Genomic DNA, 13,403 nt, shown 5'->3' on the forward strand with positions numbered 1-13,403 from the left:
ACAGGGAAAGGCAACAGCACACCAGGAGAGCCTCCAGCCTTGGTTCTGCTCTCACCTCTTCAAGTTCCACCTGGGTAACGTCACAGAAGCACAGAATGCTAGGGGCTGGAAGGGACCTCCAGAGATCACTGAGTCCAACCCCCCTGCCAGAGCAGGATCACCTAGGGCAGCTCACACAGGAACACATCCAGGTGGGTTTGGAAAGTCTCCAGAGAAGGAGACTCCATAACCTCTCTGGGCAGCCTGCACACCTTCCTTGGAATTCATAGAATCATAGAGTCAACAAGGTTGGAAAAGACCTCAGAGATCATCAAGTCCAACCTATCACCCAGCACCTCATGACTAACTAAACCATGGCTTCAAGTGCCACATCCAATCCTTTTTTGACAGATACTCCACCACCTCCCTGGGCAGCACATTCCGATGGCAGATCACTCTTTCTGTGAAGAACTTTCTCCTCCCCTTGAGCCTAAACTTCCTCTGGCCCAGCTTGAGACTCTGTCCCCTTGTTCTGGTGCTGGTTGCCTGGGAGAAAAGACCAACCCCTGCCACCTGCTAGTTACCCACCATTTCCTGCAAGCCTAACGTTCAGGTAGTGCTGAGGATGGTGGAGAAGAGCAGAACCCAAGCTTTGTCCTGCCTGTGGAACAAGGTAGGCTTTTCTACACAGCATTCTCCAGACATTAAGCTCCTCATATGGGGGCTCTCAAGAAACCAGACAAGAAGGGCAAAATGTATAAATCTGTATATAGGGTACAAAATTCACTTCCAGCTGTTGAGACTCAGTGTTCACCTCAATTAATCTGAAAATGGTTTTCATCTAGCAGGCAAACAAGCTGAAGGATGAGAAGGCAAAGTGAGAAGTCCAAGGGGGATCATAACAAGCAAAGCCAAAGGCAATGCTGTCAACAATCTGCTTTTCTCCTCTCCAGCTCCTCACTTCCAAGAAGATGTTACAATATCCTCTGTGCACTTGACTGCTTGCCACTCCTGGGATGCAATCATCAACTCAGCTAAAAACAGAGCCACTTCAAAACCTGCATGAGGCACAGAATCACAGAATGCTAAGGGTTGGAAGGGACCTCCAGAGCTCATCAAGTCCAAAACCCCTGCAATGCAGGACCACTTAGGGCAGGTCATAGAATCACAGAATCTTCAAGGTTGGAAAAGGCCTTAAAGATCATTGAGTTCAACCATAACACAGCTACCATACAGGGACACAAACTTCCTTGCAAGGTACCTACCTGGATGTCCCTCTGCTCTTAAAGGAAGAAATTGCATCAGAATGCTCAAGAGTCACAAACACACACATCCAGGTGGGTTTTGAAGATCTCCAGAGGAGACTCCACAACCTCTCTGGGCAGCCTGCTCCAGGGCTCCAGCACCCTCACAGGAAAGAAATTTTTTCTCCTACTGAGATGGAATTTCCTGTGATTGAGTTTACATCTATTGCCCCTCATCCTGTCACTGGGTATCACTGAAAAGAGCCTGGCTCCATCTCCTTGACAGCCACCCTGCAGATATTTGTAGACATAGATAAGGTCCCCTCTCAGCTTTCCCTTCTCCAGACTAAACAGCCTCAGGTCTCTCAGCCTTTCCTCATAACAGAGATGCTCCACTCCCTTCATCATCTTCATAGCCTCCATTGGACTCTCTCCAGCAGTTCCCTGTCTCTCCTGAACTGGGGAGCCCAGAACTAGACACAATATTCCAGATGTGTTCTAACTAGGGCTGAGTAGAAGGGAAGGAGAACCTCCCCCAACCCTGTACTAAGATGGGTCACACCCATCTTAAGACACCCAAGTATATTATTGGCCTTCTTGGCCACCAGGGCACATTGCTGTCCCATGGATAATTTGTTGCCCACCAGAAGCCCTCCCACAATCTGCACACAGATGTCTACACATGCTTGCACCTGCCATGTGCCAAACATCTTTTGCAATGGACACAGGGAGACATGGAAGGTGTGCAGAGCTGAGATGCATGATCAACTCCACATGGACCCAGAGGCTCTTCCCAGTCATCTCCATGACCAAGCACAGTAAGGTATTTTCAACTACCCCAACTAGAGCTGCTCCAACATAATGCAGAATGTGCAGCCCTGGGTAGTGCATTAAGAGGAGTGTGTCCAGCAGATCCAGGGAGGTTCTCCACCCCTTCGACTCTGCCCTGCTGAGACCTCATCTGGAACATTGTGTCCAGTTCTGAGCTCCCCAGTTCAGGGACAGGAATCTGCTGGAGAGAGTCCAACAGAGAGCTACCAGAATGATGAGGGGACTGGAGCACTGTCCTGTGAGGAGAGGCTGAGAGCCCTGGGGCTGGTTAGTCTGGAGAGGAGAAGACTGAGAGGGGATTTAAAAAATGTCTATCAATATCTGAGGGCTGGGGGTCAAGAGGGAGGGGACAGGCTCTGCTCACTTGCACCCTGGGATAGGACAAGGGGCAATGGATGGAAACTCCAGCACAGGAGGTTCCGCCTCAACATGAGGAGGAACTTCCTCACTGTGAGGGTCACAGAGCACTGGAACAGGTTGCCCAGAGAGTTTGTGGAGTCTCCTTCTCTGGAGACTTTCCAGCCCCATTTGGATGTGTTCCTGTGTGACCTGTGCTGGATTCTCTGGTCCTGTTCTGGCAGGGGGGTTGGACTCGATCTCTGGAGGTCCCTTCCAACCCCTAACATCCTGTGAAAGCCTGACTGTTCTGGACCCTCAGAACTCAAACCAGCAGCTCTCTACTCCAGGGGAGCATAGAGTCATAGAATGGTCTGGGTTGGAAGGGACTTCCAAAGGTCATCTAGTCCAACTTGTCAGGCATTGCCTCTTCCCATTCCTTCATCACACAGAATCCCCCTGGTTGAGAAGACCTCTAAGATCATCAAGTCCAACCATTATCTAACTCTACCAGGGCCAGTACTATGCCATATCCTTGAGCACCATACCTGGACAGCTTTTAAATACATCCAAGGGTGGAAATTCAGCCACTTCCCTGGGCAGCCTGTTCCAGGCTTTGAGAACCCTTTTGGTAGGGCAGTTTTTCCTGCTGTTTCTCTCTCAGGCATGCACACACAGAGACACACACAAATGCTCCAGCAGCTGTAAGAGTCAAGCCTAGCTGGGGAGGTAGGACCTCTCGAGACCTGGGGAAGGAGCAAGCTTGAAGTGTTGGGAGGATTATTGCATTACACCAGGATTTGAGAGGACTCCATTCCTGGTCTCCTTGCTCTACCAGCTCTTGAGACAGCACTACTGAACTCACACTGCTGCTGTAGAGGGGAAAAAAGCAAGAAAGCAGAGGCAAGGAAGCAGTGTGGGATGCCTGAAGCTGGTTGATGTGTCCTGCAGAAGACAGAAGAAGCTGCAGGAGGCTCTTACCTCTCTTTCACCCACTACCCTCTCATCTACTTTCCTTGTTCCCTGTTTCACTTCTCTGCTTCACCATTGTCAGCTCTCAGCTCCAGGTGGTGGTGGCCATGGCTCATGGTCCCAGCCCAGCCACCACCACAGCCTCTGCAACATCTGCAATCCAAGGAGCACCAGAGGTCAGCCCAAGCAGCACACAGAGCAACCTGGCCTCTGGTGGAGCTGTCTGCTGCAGCTGGAAAAAGTCCAGGAGCCACCACCAGCACCACAGAGCCTTCTGGCTGGGGGTGACACATCCTCCCTGTGAGCTTTCCAAGCCACTAAGCAATACTGGAAACACCAAGTCCAGTCCCACCGTCTGTACATGCCTGGCACTGACTCACTGCCTGCCATCCTGCTCCTGTGGTTTGCCAGTGGGAGTTGTGGTGTTGAGATCATCCAGTTCCAACCCCCCTGCCAGGGGCAGGGACACCTCACACTACATCAGGTTGCTCACAGCCACATCCAGCCTGGCCTTAAAAACCTCCAGGGATGAGGCTTCTACCACCTCCATGGGCAACCTGTTCCAGTGTCTCACCACCCTCATGAAGAATTCCTTCCTAACATCCAACCTGAATCTACCCATTTCTAGTTTTGCTCCGTTCCCCCCAGTCCTATCACTACCTGACACCCTAAAAAGTCTCTCCCCAGCTTTCTTGCAGACCCCCTTCAGATACTGGAAGGCCAGCTGTAATCACCTTCAAACCAAGCACAAGGCTCACAGCTCTGCAGTGGCTGGAGACAGGTCTCTCAGGGCACCACAATTCCTCTCCATCTGCAACTATTCCACTGGCTGCAATTTAAAACCAAAACCCAATCCAGCAAACATTGCTAAGCAACTGGCTGTCAGCACCACATCTCACCAAAAGCATCTGCCCTCTCCACTGCCTTCTAGCAAGGAGCTGCTTGCTGCTCAAGCCTTTGCCAGCTTTTGTACATTCAGCTGTTGTTGGCAAGTCCACAGGCTTGGCTGCATCAGCAAAGGAAACTCCAGGAAACCTTCTGCAACCATTCTGGTGAAAAAACACCACACAGAGAGGCTATAAGGAGTGACAGTCCTGGGCACCAGGGTCAGGACTAGGAGGTACTGGCGGGCACCAGGATCAGGACTAGTTGAGGTACTGCTGGGCACCAGGATCAGGACTAGGAGGTACTGGTGGGCACCAGGATCAGGACTAGTTGAGGTACTGGTGGGCACCAGGATCAGGACTAGTTGAGGTACTGGTGGGCACCAGCATCAGGACTAGTTGAGGTACTGGTGGGCACCAGCATCAGGACTAGTTGAGGTACTGGTGGGTACCAGGATCAGGACTAGGAGGTACTGGTGGGTATCAGGGTCAGGACTAGGAGGTACTGGTGGGCACCCTGCCATGGGCAGGGACACCTCACACTACAGCAGGTTGCTCACAGCCACGTCCACCCTGGCCTTACAAACCTCCAGGGATGAGGCTTCTACCACCTCCCTGGGCAACCTGTTCCAGTGTCTCACCACCCTCATGGGGAAGAACTTCTACCCACTTCTATTTTTGCTCCATTGCCCCCAGTCCTGTTACTCCCTAACACTCTAAAAAGTTCCTCCTCAGCTTTCTTGTAGCCCCCTTCAGATACTGGAAGGCCACAATAAGGAGCCTTCTCTTCTCCAGACTGAACAGCCCCAACTCTCTCAGTCTGTCTCCATAGCAGAGGTGCTCCAGCCCTCTGGTCATCCTCATGGCCCTTCTCTGGGCACATTCCAGCACCTCTAGATCCTTCTTGTAACAGGGGCTCCAGAACTGGACACATCACCTGCACCATTACCAAGGATTTCCTCCCAGAAAGGGTTCTGCAAACCCTGTGCCTTCCTCTCCCTGCAGACCACCACTCCTGGACCCTTCTCCAGCCTCCCCTATCAGCCCCTGCCTCCCCCCCCAGAGCTCCCAGCAGCCCCATTTGCTCCATGGCCACACCAATGCTCAGCTAATGGTGCTTCACCCATAGCACTGCTCGGACACATTCAATAAATCAGAATCCAATTAGCAGGTTAAGGAAACAGGAAGCAAATGCAATTAGCCCCAGCCTCTCCCAGGTGCCCTGCCCTTGCTTTCTCCCTAATGACAACTTCCTTTGGGCAGCAGCACTCAGCACCCTGCCCACCTGCTCAGGAACAAGGTGGCTACCAGCAGGCAGCGGGGGTATGGCGAGGGGGGCAGCCAAGTGGTGCTTCCCTTTTAACAGGGCAGAAGGTTCATACCCCTGCCACTCAGCCTCTCCAGGTCCCCCCCCCCCCCCCCCCGCTTCTGTTCACCCCATCTCAAAGCTGATTTTGCCTGCTAACAGAGCAAAACGAAGCTTTTGAAAGGGAGGATTTTTTATCCCATAATTGATTTCACTCACTCCCAGCAGTGCATGTTCAGAAGAAAAGGGGGAGGGAGAATCACAGAAACTTTCAGGTTGGAAAACACCCTCAGCATCACCAAGTCCTACCCAGATCCCTGCCCTACAAAGTTCACCCCCAAACCACATCCCCAAGCACCACATCCAACAACCTTTAAACACATCCAGAGCTGGTGACTCAACCATCTCCTTGGGCAGCACATTCCAATGCCTGACCACTCTTGCTGGGAAAAGCTTCTTCCTAATGTCCAGTCCAGAACCAGCAGCAAAACCAAGCTGGGCATCTCCAGCCACACAATGTCCCACCACTACTCAGGCTCACAGTGACACAAGCAGCCTCAAAAAGCCAACAGAACCCAGGGGTGCCTGCAGGAACAGGGGTGGATTTTTTCTCTCCTGGTGTGACCCCATGGTCTTCTCAGAAGCAGCTGCTGCACCTGCCCAGGGAATCATACCATGTATCACCACAATCATGGAAGGGATCATCATGATCATAGAATGGATCATCATAATCGCAGGATGAGGAGCAAATTATAGAATGGTAGGGGTTGGAAGGGACCTCTGAAGATCATCTAGTTCAGGCCTCTACCAGAGCAGGATCACAAGAGCAGGTTCCCTTTTAACAGGGCAGATGGTTCACATCCCTGGCACTCAGCCTCTCCAGGAATAGCAACTCGCTCTCAGCTCAGCTCTAACAGGCCTCTGTCAGGGCTGGCAGCACATCTCTCCAGAGAAAGGAGCATCTGGTCCTTGCTGTGAAAAGGAGCTAAAAGAATAAATCAATAAATAAGCACATGGCTTGCTGTGGGGCTGGAGAACTGCTGCTGGCTCAGCATTTCAGCCCAAATGCTGCTTTTGGGCTGCAGCAGGGGAAGTTCATTTGGGTCAGATACTTGGAATTTGAGTTGCTTCGACCTGGAAGCAAGATGCAGCCTGGGGAGCAAAGCACCATAGCTGGGTCCCATCACAGAGGGCTCTCATCAGAGCAGAGCATCCCCCCAAAAAGGCTGCCAGGAGCAGGAAGTAAAGGACAGCTGCTGCCATAGGGCTGGGATGTAATCCCAGGCACAGCTCCCTGGGAAAGGCTTGTACCAGCTGTGGGTATGGGAGTGCAGGCAAGGGCCAGGCGAACATTGTGTCCTAGAAGGACAAGGAAGAAAACTGCACCAGGGGAACCTGGGGAGCATTTCCTGCAGCAGTGGCACCACTCCATCCAGCATCAGCCCTTCTGACCATAAACAGCCCATGGCTGTGAAGGACAGCTCTTACCTAAGGGGTTGGGAAAGGCAGCAGGAGGGAGACTACAGCTGAACTCATGGCAAGTGAGGGTGCACCAAAACTCTCACCCTGCCCTTCCCAGGCTGACAACAGCATGGGAGAGCAGGTCAGAGAATGGTAGAGATTGGAAGGAACCCCTGGAGATCAAGTCCAACTTCCCTGCCAAACCAGGATCACCTAGGGCAGGTCACACAGGAATACATCCAAATGGATCTTGAAAGTTTCTAAAGAAGGATACTCCACAACCTCACTGGCAGCTTGTTCCAGTGCTCCAGCACCTTCACAGCAAACAAGTTTATTCCCATGTTGAGGTAGAACTTCCCAGCACCAGTGAAGACTTCACCAGTCATGGAGATCTAGTCTTACACATCCAGAACTATTCTGAAGGCAAAAAATAAAAGGTTTTTCCTTTCTATCCCTGTGGTCCTGGAGGAGTAATTTATACAGGTTTTAATTAATAGGTTTAAGACTTCCAGACATGCCAAGAAATTAAGTGAAGTGAAAGATCCACAGCCTCACAAGATATTAGGGGTTGGAAAGAACCTCTGGAGATCATCAAGTCCAACACCACTGCCAGAGCATGACCACAGAATCTAGCACATGTCACACAGGAACACATCCAGATGGGGATGGAAAGTCTCCAGAGAAGACTCCACAACCTCTCTGGGCAGCCTGTTCCAGGGCTCTGTGATCCTCACAGTGAAGAAGTTCCTCCTCATGTTGAGGTGGAACCTCCTGTGCTGGAGTTTACATCCATTGCCCCTTGTCCTATCACAGGGCACAAGTGAGCAGAGCCTGTCCCCTCCCTCTTGACCCCCAGACCTCAGATATTTATAGACATTGATCAGATCCTCTCTCAGTCTTCTCTTCTCCAGACTAACCAGCCCCAGGGCTCTCAGCCTCTCCTCATAAGGCAGTGCTCCAGTCCCTCCATCATCCTTGTAGCTCTCTCCAGCAGATCCCTGTCCCTCTTGAACTGGGGAGCCCAAAACTGGATGCAATATTTCAGATGAGGTCTCACTAGGGCAGAGTAGAGGGAGAGGAAAACCTCCCTTGATCTGCTGGACACACTCTTCTTCATGCACCCCAGTATACCACTGGCCTTCTTGGCCACAAAGGCACATTGCTGTCCCATGGGGAACTTGATTCAATCCTAAAGACACAACCCAGGCAGAAACAATCCAACGTGTGAAGAAGTGCCCAGATCCACCTAGCACCCCAAACCCACAGCCCTGAAGAGGAGGGACACTATCCACCCACAAAATGAATGGCCTCAAGCTACGACCGGGTAGGCTTAGACTGGGCATTAGGAAGGATTTTTTCCCATCAAGAGTGGTCAGACATTGGAATGTGCTGCCCAGGGAGGTGGTGGAGTCACCAGCCCTGGGTGTGTTTAAAGGTGGTTTGGATGTGGTGCTTGGGGATCTGGCTCAGGGGTGACCCTTGTAGAGTAGGTTGTTGGTAGGGACTCGGTGATCCTGAGGGTGTTTTCCAAGCGGAACGTCCCTGTGAGCCCGTGACAGCGCAGTTCGTGCGGAAGCGCCGGCGAAGCGCGGGGCAGGCAGGACCTGTGGTGCCGGGTGTCGCGCAGGGCGCGGTCGCTGGGAAGCCTCTCGCTCTCCCGCTGGTTGAAGGCGTGCAGCCGGTAGGGGTCCTCGCCGCCCTTCCACCTCCGGGCGCTCAGGTACCTCCGCTCTTCAAACTGATCCCAGAGGTCCTCCCAGTCCAGGTCCGAGCCCTGCGCACACAAAGTCAGCCCCGTTAGACACAGCACAGACCAGAGGATGTTTGGCCTCGCTCCGGAGGTCCTCCCGGGCCCCGCTGGAGGTCGGTTGGCCCCACAGCACGGATGAGTGCAGTGAGGGCAGCCTAACAAGGAGCCTCGACAAATCTTCAGTGTCTGGGGGGTTTTGAGGGTCTAGCCTGGCCTGCATCAGCGATAGTGTGGCCAGCAGGAGCAGGGAAGTCATTCTGCCCTCTACTCAGCACTGGGTAGGCCACGCCTTGAGTACTGTGTCCAGTTCTGGGATCCTCAATTTAAGAAGGACATTGAGACACTTGAATGTGTCCAGAGAAGGGCAATGAGGCTGGGAAGAGGTCTGGAGCACAGCCCTGTGAGGAGAGGCTGAGGGAGCTGGGGGTGTTTAGCCTGGAGAAGAGGAGGCTCAGGGCAGACCTCATTGCTGTCTACAACTGCCTGAAAGGAGGCTGTAGCCAGGTGGGGGTTGGTCTCTTCTCCTGGGCAACCAGCACCAGAACAAGAGGACACAGTCTCAAGCTGCGCCAGGGGAAGTTCAGGCTTGATTTTAGAAAGTAGTTCTTCAAAGAAAGAGAGGTTGGCCATTGGAATGGGTTGCCCAGAGGGGTGGTAGAGTCAAGATCCCTAGAGGTGTTTAAAAAAAAATTGGCTGTGGCACTTGGAGCCATGGTTGAGTTGTTAGGAGGTGTCAGGTACTGGATAGTAGGTTGGACTTGATGATCTCTGAGGTCTTTTCCAACCTGGTTGATTCTGTGAAACTGCAAGGCTAAGAGAGGCTGCCAATTTGAGCTTAAAAGGAGCAGCTTGAAACCAAATTCTTTACTATGAGGGTGGGGGAACACTGGAACAGGTTGCCCAGGGAGGTGGTTGAGGCCCTATCCCTGGAGATATTCAAGGAGAGGCTCTACAGGGCTCTGGATGACCTGATCTAGTTGAGGATGTCCCTGCTGACTGCAGAGGGGGCTGGATTAGATGACCTTTGGAGCTCCCTTCCCACCCAGACCATTCTGTGATTCTATGAAATTGAGGTCTCTGGTGGATCCCCCTCTCAAACAGCAGTCTCCAGACATACAAAAGCATAAAGGCCTTGTTAGGGTGTTGATTTCTCTCCATCCAAAAACCAAAGGTATTTTCCACCACATCCCACCACCCCTGTAACCCTTCAGGGAGGAAAAGGCCATCAGAGAGCAGCAGCAAGCACAATTCTGTGTTTCCATTCTGGTCCCAGGACCAGCTCCAGTAATGGGATTCTGGAGAAAAGGGGCTGCAATCCTCCCAGCCTGGTTTTGTTCCATCTTTGCTGCAACAAGTCTCCCACCAAGGACTTTATAGAACCACAGAATCAGAATGCATGGGGTTGGAAGGGACTCACAAAGATCTTCTTGTCCAACCCACCCTCACTCAGCAGGGACACCTCCTACTAGATCAGGCTATTCAGGGCCACATCAAGTTCAGCTTTGAATGTCTCCAGGGACAGGGCCTCAACCACATCCCTGGGCAGCCTGTTCCAGTATTTCACCACTCTCACTGTGCAGAACTTCCTCCTGATGTCCAACCTAAACCTATTCTGCCCCAGTTTCAAACCATCCCCCTTTGTCCTACTGCTACAAGCCCTTCCAGACACTCCCTCCCCAGCCTTCCTATAGGTCCTCTTTGGATATTGAAATGCAGCTCTAAGGCCTCCCTGGATCCTTCTCTTCTCCAGGCTGAACATCCCCAACTCTCTCAGTTGGATAAGACCTCGAAACCCCAACCAGCCCTACTGCAGAGAAAAGAGTGGGCAAGCACATGCCCACAAAAGGATGGAGGAGCTGCATTTTGGGGGAACCCAACAGCTCCAACAGGCACCAGAGGGGCTAAGCGTCCCTTTGGCAGCGTGGTGCCATCAGAGGGCTTGAGCACCCTCGGCAGCAGGACGCTGTGGGGCGGTTGAGACGTTCAGCAGAGCAGCGCCGATAAGAACTCAGCGTTCCGGCAGCGCAGCCTCTTTGATCTCAGCCTGCACGGAGAGATGCCAACATCTACAGACATCTCAGCCCAAAGAAAATTGTGATCTTATCCCATAATTGATCTTTTCTTCTTCTTCTCTTCTTTTTTTCCCCCTCCCCTTCCTCTGTTCACCCCATCTCAAAGCTGATTTTGCCTGCTAACAGAGCAAAACGAAGCTTTTGAAAGGGAGGATTTTTTATCCCTTAATTGATTTCACTCACTCCCAGCAGTGCATGTTCAGAAGAAAAGGGGGAGGGAGAATCACAGAAACTTTCAGGTTGGAAAACACCCTCAAGATCATGAAGTCCAACCAATAACCCTACTCTACAAGGTTCACCTAAACCAGATCCCCAAGCACCACATCCAAACCACCTTTAAACACATCCAGGCTTGGTGACTCCACCACCTCCCTGGGCAGCACATTCCAATGCCTGACCACTCTTCCTGGGAAAAACTCCTTCCTAATGTCCAGTCACAGAATCACAGAATCATCCAGGTTGGAAAAGACCTCAGAGATCATCAAGTCCAACCTTTCACCTAACACCATCTGACAACTAAACCATGGTTCCAAGTGCGACATCCAATCTTTTTTTGAACACCTCCAGGGATGGTGACTCCACCAGCTCCCTGGGCAGCACATTCCAAAGGCCAATTACTCTTTCTGGGAAGAACTTTCTCCTCACCTCGAGCCTAAACTTCCCCTGGCACAACTTGAGACTGTGTCCTCTTCTTCTGCCACTGGTTGCCTGCAAGAAGAGACCAACCCTCACCTGGCTACCACCACCCTTCAGGTAGTTGTAGAGAGCAATAAGGTCTCCCCTGAACCTCTTCTTAAGGCTAAACAGCAAGACCAAGCTGGGCATCTCCAGCCACACAATGTCCCACACTACTCAGGCTCACAGTGACACAAGCAGCCTCAAAAAGCCAACAGAGGCCAGGGGTGCCTGCAGGAACAGGGGTGGATTTTTCCTCTCCTGGTGTGACCCCATGGTCTTCTCAGAAGCAGGTTCTGCACCTGCCCAGGGAATCATAATCATAATAAGTCACTATTGGGTGTAAGAAAGCAAAATAAAGATTGTTCTAAACACTTCCATTGGATAGATAGAAATGTTTAAGAACTATTACCCAAAACAAAGTAGGCATTCTGCACATTCTGCGTTCTGCAGTGGGGGCAGTTGCTGGGCTGTCTGGCTGCTGTTTCTTCTTCTCTTCTGGTGAAGATAACACACTGACCTTGGCAGCTAAGTTAACAACTTTCTGCTTAACTAACTCTGCTTCTCTGTCCAGGGGGGTCTGGGGGGGAAGCTCCTGGGAGAGGGAGGCCCCTTTGGGAGGGTCCCCTTGGGGGGAAGCAAAGGGAGATCGATTGTGCTTTTTCTGTTGATTGTATATATTTATGAATGTTGTGAATTTTGTATATTTGTACATATTCATTGCATTTCATTGTAGATTTTAGACTCTGCTTGTAAATACAGCTTTTCATTCGCTTCCAGACTGAGCTAGCCTGGTTATTGTCGGTGGGGGGGGGAATTTCAGCTCACACCGACACAATTAGGAAGAAATTCTTTATAGTGAGGGTGGTGAGACTGGAGCAGGCTGCCCAGGGAGCTTGTGGATGTCCCCTCCCAGGAGGTCTTCAAGGCTAGGATGGATGAGTCTCATGGAAGGTGTCTCTGCCCATGGCAGTAGGGTTGGAACCATACTATCTTAAAGATCCCTTCCAAGCTAAATCATTCTATGAATCTATGAGGCTATAAGAATTGGAGCAGGATTCTCTGAGATGTGCACACACTGACCTCTGCAAATAACCACACAGAGCAGCCAAGGAAAGCAAGGCAGCAGCCTTGGCTTTAAAGCTCCTCACTACTAAAGCAGTGAGAGGCAGGAGACCTTCTGACCTGCATGTAGGGACTCAGCTGTTCTCAGCACCTGAAAAAAGGAAAGCAAGGACTAGGGGGAATGGAACAAAACTAGAAGTGGGTAGATTCAGATTGGATGTTAGGAAGAAATTCTTCCCCATGAGGGTGGTGAGACACTGGCACAGGTTGCCCAGGGAGGTGGTAGAAGCCTCATCCCTGAAGGTTTTTGCAGTCAGGCTGGACGTGGCTGTGAGCAACCTGCTCTGGTGTGAGGTGTCCCTGCCCATGGCAGAGGGGTTGGAACTGGATGATCCTTGAGGTCCCTTCCAACCCTAACAATTCTATGGAAGAGTAAGAAGAAATCCCCTCTGCTCACCCAGGAACAGCATATCAGTCACAGGTTACTTGGTAAGGCCTTCATTGTCATATTTCCACTACGTATTATCACCTCTTCCTCACTCCAGAGTCCTGTCCTGGGAGTTAAATAACTGATGTGCAGAAATCCAGATTTAATTTATTATGATCTAACTCACTTTAGAAGCCAAATTACCCTGCACTAGAAAAGGGATCAAGTCAATACTCCACTTGCCTTTCTATTTATCTTCTTCAGGGCTCATCTCCCCTAGTTTCATATTCATTTTCTTTCATGTACTAGTCATAAATTTTCTTATTTTCTTTTTTTCTTTTTTTTTGGTCTTGGAATTAGGTAATTTCTCATTCAACACTGCAGTTTGATGGTGGGGATTA

At 51.2% G+C, this 13,403-nt stretch overlaps 1 protein-coding gene across 1 annotated transcript in view; it reads right to left on the reverse strand.

Moving 5' to 3' along the window:
• The window catches only part of GALNT14 (polypeptide N-acetylgalactosaminyltransferase 14), a 150,894-nt gene that overhangs the window by 88,662 nt on the left and 48,829 nt on the right, over positions 1–13,403 (reverse strand). The window contains exon 4 of the mRNA XM_054397459.1: positions 8,618–8,787. Coding sequence (XP_054253434.1) covers positions 8,618–8,787 — 170 coding nt within the window. The remainder of the gene's footprint in view (positions 1–8,617; positions 8,788–13,403) is intronic.

Source organism: Indicator indicator, chromosome 2 (genome assembly GCF_027791375.1).
Source record: "Indicator indicator isolate 239-I01 chromosome 2, UM_Iind_1.1, whole genome shotgun sequence".
Classification (NCBI taxonomy): Eukaryota; Metazoa; Chordata; class Aves; order Piciformes; family Indicatoridae; genus Indicator; species Indicator indicator.